The sequence below is a fragment of the Musa acuminata genome, chromosome BXJ2-5 (assembly GCF_036884655.1).
Source record: "Musa acuminata AAA Group cultivar baxijiao chromosome BXJ2-5, Cavendish_Baxijiao_AAA, whole genome shotgun sequence".
NCBI classification, from domain to species: domain Eukaryota; kingdom Viridiplantae; phylum Streptophyta; class Magnoliopsida; order Zingiberales; family Musaceae; genus Musa; species Musa acuminata.
In genome coordinates, this window is record NC_088342.1 from 16,897,327 (window position 1) to 16,905,000 (window position 7,674).

At 40.2% G+C, this 7,674-nt stretch overlaps 1 protein-coding gene across 1 annotated transcript in view; it reads right to left on the bottom strand.

Annotated features, from left to right (window-relative positions):
* Positions 1-5,944: 5,944 nt before the first annotated feature.
* The window catches only part of LOC135612553 (cocosin 1-like), a 1,908-nt gene continuing 178 nt past the window's right edge, over positions 5,945-7,674 (bottom strand). Inside the window, exons 1-4 of the mRNA XM_065108980.1 lie at positions 7,512-7,674; positions 7,169-7,428; positions 6,600-7,061; positions 5,945-6,527 (exon numbers count right to left, since the gene is read on the bottom strand). The exon at positions 7,512-7,674 is cut by the window's right edge and continues 178 nt beyond it. Coding sequence (XP_064965052.1) covers positions 6,132-6,527; positions 6,600-7,061; positions 7,169-7,428; positions 7,512-7,674 — 1,281 coding nt within the window. The 3' untranslated portion in view covers positions 5,945-6,131. The remainder of the gene's footprint in view (positions 6,528-6,599; positions 7,062-7,168; positions 7,429-7,511) is intronic.

The window sequence follows — 7,674 nt, forward strand, 5'->3', positions numbered from 1 at the left end:
AATTATATGTCAAAAGAAAGATATGTGAATCTACTTTCCAAAGAACTAAGTTTTGTACAATTCAGAATTTTCACTACAGAGTTATGAGTAATTTAGATATAGAAGGTCAGAATTGATCATCTCTATTTTGCAGAATTGATAGAGTCAATTTAAACAAATGTTTCAGAAGGCAACCATATTTCAAAATTACTATATTATATATCAAAAGAAATATTTGCGAATCTAGTTTCAAAAGAACTAAGTTTTGCATAAATCAGAATTTTCACTAGAGAGTTATGAGCAATTTAGTAACAGAAGGTCAGAAATTTCAGTCCCTATTTTACAAAATTTGTAGGGTTAATTGAAATAGAAGTCTTAGTAGGCATTTAAACTTCAAATCATTCAATCTCAGTGTCAAAAGAAAGATATTTGAGTCTACTTTCAAATGGACTAGGCTTTGCCTAAATCAGAGTTTAGTGCTAAAAGTTAGATCCAAAACAATGTATAGAAGTCATATTACCGAAAAATTTCAGATTCATGGCTTTGTATCAAAAGGAAAGAAAGGTTTGGTACTAAGCTGAAATCTTTTGAATTATGAAGTATTAAAAGGAAAACAGAGATTAGAAATTCTGTAGGAAGAGGTTAGAACACTGGCCTTAGATGAGTTTGATTCCCAAATATAGGGAGTTGATGCAAAACCTCAAACAAAGTTTCCTCTTCTTCTTCTTCTTCTCCTCAAACTAACGTTGGCTGCAAACTTTCTTTTTGGTGCCTTAAATTACTTAGGTTTGGCTCATGCTAAAATAGTGAGGTGGCAAGCATGCATGGGGGTTTAGGTGTCAACTTTAGAATAAATGCAAGTGGCTCATCCTTATTAATGACACATGTCCTCTATTTTATTTTATTTTATTTTTATTTACTCAATTCTGAATATTCTATAAATCATATCAAAATTTTAATATTTACTCTTAGGTCCTTAGCCATAAACTTTAATATAATATTATTTAATATAAAATAATTATTAAATAATCCTTATTTTTATAAACAAATATTTTACTAAATTTTCAAAAATGAGGGATGTTACTGTAAGGGTCTTACTAGAACTCTATTCATGACATAGCATGTCGTGTTTATGGCTTCGGCCCAAAAATATTTGAGTATGCTATGTTCATTCAACATGGTTCTTGCCATTTCTTGTAAATTTCTATTCTTTTTTTCTACTACTCCATTTTGTTGAGGATTTCTTAGAGTAGAGAAGTTGTGATTGTTTCCATTAGATTCACAAAATTCTTGGAAATCACAGTTTTGAAATTCACCACTGTGATCACTTCGAATTGATGAAATCATAAAACCCTTTTCATTTTGAACAAGTTTACAAAACTTGGTAAAATATCTAAAGCATTCACTTTTGTGTTTCAAGAAACAAGTCCATGTGTATCTACTATAATCATCTACAATGACAAAAGCATATTTGCTACCTCCTAGGCTTTATATAGAGATTGGTCTGAATAAGTCTGTATGGATCAATTGCAAAGGTCTAGAGGTGCTTATTTGATTCTTAGGTTTGAAGCTACCTTTAATTTGTTTTCCTAATTGACAAGCATCACACACATTATCTTTGACGAACTTGATATAAGGAATTCCTCTTACAAGTTCTTTGGATGAAATTTGGGTGATTAGTTTCATGCTAGTATGACCTAATCTCCTATGCCAAAGCCAAGAATCATCAATCAAAACCGAAAAACACATTTCATTACAAAGGTCATTAATGTCAATGGTGTATACATTATTTTGTTTTAATGCATTCATAGATGTGTTTTTGTGTGGTTTTTCGATAATGTACGCATTAGATTCAAATTTAACAATATATCCTTTATCACATAATTGACTAATGCTCAAGAGATTATGTTTTAAACCATCAACTAACAAAACATCTTCAATAAAGAAGTTAGATTTGTTACTTTTAGTTCATTTGCCAATGATTTTGTCTTCAAATTTAACATACCCTTGTTGTTGTCTCCGAAGGTAAAATATCCTTCATCTATGCTAGTGAGCTTAGAGAATTGAGATGGATCTCTAGTCATATGCCTTGAGCATCCACTATCAAGGTACCGTCTTTTGCTACTAGCTTGTGATGGTATACGTTTCTACAAAAGATGATGATTTTTAGGTACCCATTTGATCTTGAGTGTCTCAAAAACTGATCTAAATTGCTTATCATGTTGTATGGAGTAATTTATGGTTCCTTTAGGAACCCAAATCAATTTGTTTGGACTAACCTTCTTGAATGGACAATGATAAGCTCTATGTCCATGTTTGCAACAAAAGTTACATTTGTTTTGGTACGAAATATGCAAGATAGGGCTTTTAATGAAGGTGGTTGGATTTTGGTGAGGGCTTCTCATAAATCCAATTCCACTTCTTTAATTAACGTGACCCTTATTTGTAAAGATTATGTTCAAGGACTTGCTATCAACCTCAAATTTTTTCAAGGTATCCTTGAGTAGCAAGTTATCCTTTTGGAGTATTTCTAAGTCATGGCATTTCGTACATGGAGCTAAACTATCATTATGCTTAATTTTTAATTTATTAAAATTACTAAGAAGAATATCATGATCCTTTTTTAACAGTTTATATTTTCTACTAATTGTTTTGCACTCGTCAAATAAATCATGAAAAGTATTTAATAATTAATCAAATGATAAATCTACATCAATTAAATTTGTTACCTCCTCTCCAATAACCATGAGTGCATAATGAGCAACTTACTCGGTGTTGGACTCCTCTTCTTCGGATGTGCTTGAGTCATCCCATGTTACCTTGAGCGCCTTCTTCTTTGGTGTTCTCTTCTTGGCTTGAGGACATTTACTTTTATAGTGTCCCGGCTTCTTGCATTCATAGTAAATTACTTGGTCCTTTTTGGGTTCAAATTTATTTTTAGCGTCATTTTTAAATTTGTTTCTTTTAATAAATTTTTTGAATTTTCTTATTCAAAGTGCCAAGTCATCATCAAAGTCCTTATCACTTGAGTTTTCTCTCAAGTAGTCTTCTTGAGTTCTAAGTGTCATATCCTTCATGTTCTTTGGAAGGGTGTCCTCATGCTCTTCATGGGCTTTGTAAGTCATTTCGTAGGTCATTAGTGACCCGATTAATTCTTCAAGAGGGAAGTTGTTTAAATCTTTAACCTCTTAAATGGTCGTGATTTTAGGGTCCCAACTCTTTGGAAGGGATCTTAGAATTTTATTAACGAGCTCGAAATCTGAAAAACTTTTACCGAGTCCTTTTAGACCATTGATGACATCCGTAAAATGGGTGTACATGTCTCCTATGGTCTCACTCGGTTTTATTCGAAAAAGTTCATAAGAATGTACTAAAAGATTGATTTTTGACTCTTTCACTCTACTCGTGCCTTCGTGAGTCACTTCGAGTGTATGCCAAAGATCAAATGCAGTTTTACAAATCAAAACACGATTGAACTCGATTTTATCTAGTGCACAAAATAAGGCATTCATAGCCTTTGCATTTAGAGTGAAAGTCTTCTTCTCCAATTCAATCCAATCGATCATTGGAAAAGAAGACTTTAAAAATTCATTTTCTACAATATTCCAAAGCTCAAAATCCATGGAAATAAGGAATATCCTCATTCGAGTCTTCCAATAGGTGTAATCCGTCCCATTGAACCATTGAACATGGGCAGATGTGTAATAGAGTGACCCTCTTGGTTCCCAGCAAATGTCATCTCTCTTGGGTTTTAATCCAACTAAGAGTGAACCTTGCTTTGATACCAATTGTTAGGATCAAGAGCACACTAAGAGGGGGGGTGAATTAGTACAGCGAAAAACTTTCATCGGTTAAAATATAATTTCGTCGAAAACTGTTTCAGAAATATCTTTAAATTGAAAGCATACGGAAGTGTAGTTGATGTAAAGCAATGGAGGCAGTTTGCAGTTAAGATAAATAGCAGAAAGTAAATGCAAACCGAGATTTAGAGTGGTTCGGTCAATCTTGACCTATATCCACTTTTGGCTTCCTCCTCCGACTTGGTCACCGACGTCCACTAGAGGCCTTCCTTCAATAGGCGAAAGCCAACCACCCTTTTACAGCTTTTCTCCTTTTGACGGGCTTAGGAGACAACCCTTATAAGTTTTCACTCCTCTCTTGAATGATCAACACTTAGAAAGAAAGAGGGAGAATAACTCTAGCTTTTACAACACTTTTAAGCTCTCAAATATTCAGAATTAAAGCAAGCTTTCAGTGCCCTTTCATGTAGGAAAGGGTGGGGTTTATATAGGCCCCAATAAGTTTGAAATTGGAGCTCAAAAGTACTCATTCCTAGATTTTCGGGATCCTAGTGGTACCACCACCATTACTGGGCGGTACTACCGCCTATCATCTATCACTGAGCGGTACCACCGCTCAGTCTGGGCAGTACTACCACCTGACAGCACTCGAAGACTGAGCTCAGGCGATACCACCACCTGACAGGGGTGGTACCACCGCCCAGAACTCTTGGGAGATAGAGTCTCCTGGACAGTGCCACCGTCGGCCAAGAATTCTGGATCCGAATGGGTTATTCCATTCGGCTCAATTTGGGTCTGTTAAGGGCCTAGTTGGCCCCTGATTAAGTTAGTGGGATCACCTCCCAATCCTAACTTAATCTACACACTAACTAAGACAATTAAGATATCATTACTGTAATTCATGTTCCGGTGCGTCAATCGCTTCTTCCGGCGAACATCCGACGAACCCTCGGGGATGCTCCGGCGGACTCCTAGCAAGCTCCTGGACTTTGCGACGATCTTCTTGGTGAGTTCCGACGAGCTTCTATGGCAAGCACCTGGACTTCTCGACTGGTTCCCGCAAAACTTCTGATGAACGTCCGGACTTCCGATGAACTCTCGGACTCCCAACGTGATCTTGATCTTGACTCCGACATAACACCTGCTGCATGTCTTACTGCCATCGTAGTTAATCCTACACACTTTTTTCAATATATAGATTAGATAAACAAATGACAATTGACTTTATCATCAAAATTCGAGATTCAACAGCCACAACAACGAGGGCCTGTTTTGGTGCGGTCGGCTACTCGCCCTCGGTAGTGGATCCCGCTCTAACCCCTGCCCGCTCCTTCCCTCTTCTCCTCCACGTGACCTTCTTCTTCACCAACTGCAGCTTTCTCTTCTATTGTAGCATCGTTGCAGCTACCTCCTTTACTGTAGCTTTCTCCTCTACAGCACCTCTGCTGCCCTCCTCTACTGTAGCATCACTGCAATATCGTTGCAGCTTTCTCCTCTACTGTAGCATCACTACAATATCGCTGTAGCTTCCTCCTCTGCTATGGCTTCTTCCTCTACTACAGCATTGCTATAGCTTTCTCCATTGCTGTAGCTTTATCTTCTGCTGTAGCCGTCACCGCCGTCGTCGCCGTCGCCATCATAGTTGTAGCAATAATAACAGCAGCAGCAATGATCTGCTCTTGCCCTACCCACGAAGCCTCTGGCTCGTAAACTGTTTGCTTTGCATCAATCCAAGATTGATATCCTTGACAGGAGTACCATCTTACGGGGACATAATAGTAGATAAAATTTTTTCAACTATACGAAGAAATCTATCTACTATATCGAGGAAAATCCTCTATTGAGAAAAATCTTCCCTCGTATAAATAGGAGAGAGATATGTTAATGTATTCAAGCTCTTCTTCAATAATTTTTCTTATCTTATATTCTTTCCAATAATAATTTTAATTTTAATTTTATAAAAATACTCTGATAATTTTTTATTAAATAAAATTATACTTTAATCTTCCAAAACGGATTATAACTCTGGAAATAGGGAATGTAGTACTAAAATACTTAACAGGAGATGATAATGAATATAACACAATCTTCGCAATCGAGGAGCATCGGATTGCGACAAGACCTTCACACTATAATAAACCTGCACTGCAATTGCGAGTCGTCCATTAGGAGAAGTATGCATATTATTGTCACATCGTACATAAGGCGTGCTACACGAGATTGACTCCTCACTGGACGTTAGAGCTTTATTTATGTTAAACTCCAGACTTCGTCTAAGCTCGCGAAGTCTCTCTCTCTCTCTCTCTATCTATATATATATATATATATCTAACTCAGTTACCCCTTGCCGTTTCACACATCATAATGTCCTCTTCTCGCGGACCTCGGCGAGAAAATTGCCATCTGATTCCCCCTGTTGAACTTGAGCCGCCTCGCTTCCTGGTTAGAGATCCGGTAAGAGTTCATAAGCACCTCCTCCGGCATTCCCCGGAGGACCGATGCCTTCCCCACGATCTGGCTCACCATGGCGTTGCCGTTGGTCTTGAAGGATGTCCACTGGAAGCCTTCGCCCTGTGCCTGCTTAATCACCGCGTAGTTCTGGGGCACGATCAGCAGCTGGTCTTGCCGGACCTCGCCGTCGAAGACTGTTCGTCCCTGGTCGCTGACGATCTGGACCCGGCCGCGTCCACCAGTGACATACATTATGCTGTGTGCGTTGATGTTCCAGTAGGGCGCTAAGATGGCATTCTACAACCAAAGCAAGAGTTAAAAAGAGCTCTTGTAGGAGTTCGGTCTAACTGCTCTCTCTCATATGCGTACCCTGTAGAGGACGACTCTTTCGGCACTCAACTGGATCTCTCTGAGAATATTGAGCTTCAGGCTGTTGAGAGTCGTAATGCTTCCGCCGCGCGGGGTGTACACATCAGCACGTGAGGGATCAGCGATGTTCTCCATGATTCTCATGGCGCAGTAGGTCTCGTCCAGGCCGTTGGGAAGGCTTCTCTCCCGTTCACCCTCCTCTCTCTCACCTCTCTCTCTCTCGCTCTCCCTCTGCTCTCTGCTCGACGGCCTCAGCACCTCGAGACCCTTCTCAACTCGGACCATCTCACCCCTCTCGTCATCCTTGCCCTGGATCTTCCTCGCTGTATCCCCGCTCAGACCCGTGGCCTGGGCAAGCAACTCGACGTCGAACCCGCTAAGGACGTTATTACCCGACGTCTCCTGCCATTTGCCTCCGGATGTTTCTCGGCCGCTCCTCTGTTTTCCAGCAAGTAGGAATTCCTATGGATACCGAGAGGGAGGGAGAGAGAGAGAGAGAGAGAGAGAGCGTCAGATCACATGGCAGTATTCCAATAGAAAAATACGTGCGATACGGGATTTGATATGACCCTGTGGTTCCGATCTAGTTGGTTTGCGTTGTTGCTGATGTCGACGACGGTGATGGCAATAACTGGCCTGTCACCGTTATTGTAGCACCAGTGAGCGACTCCAGCGGGCAACGCGATGACGTCTCCCTCCCGGAAGTGGAGGATTCTCTGATGCTCGTCTCGGGAACTCTGGCCTTGTTGCCCTTCCTGGAAACGTTCTCCCTGGAAAGATTGGAACGTCTCTGGGCAACCAGGGATCACTATTCCAGCGATACCCCTGCCTGCATGTGTATGCACGTGCACGCACCATAAAGTCAACCATGTAAGGGATAGATAGAGTGCATAAAGTGATCAAGACACGAGCCTTGGATGATGTAAACGAGGCGAGGGGCGTTGGAGAAAGAGGGGAGGAGGAGGCCTCTCGGCTGAAGAGTACGGCGAAAAGCGTTTACTCCGGCGCACTTGAACTGCTCGTTGTTCTCGTCAAAGTACTCCGTGACGCCGGCCTCCGACTGGACACTCCGGGT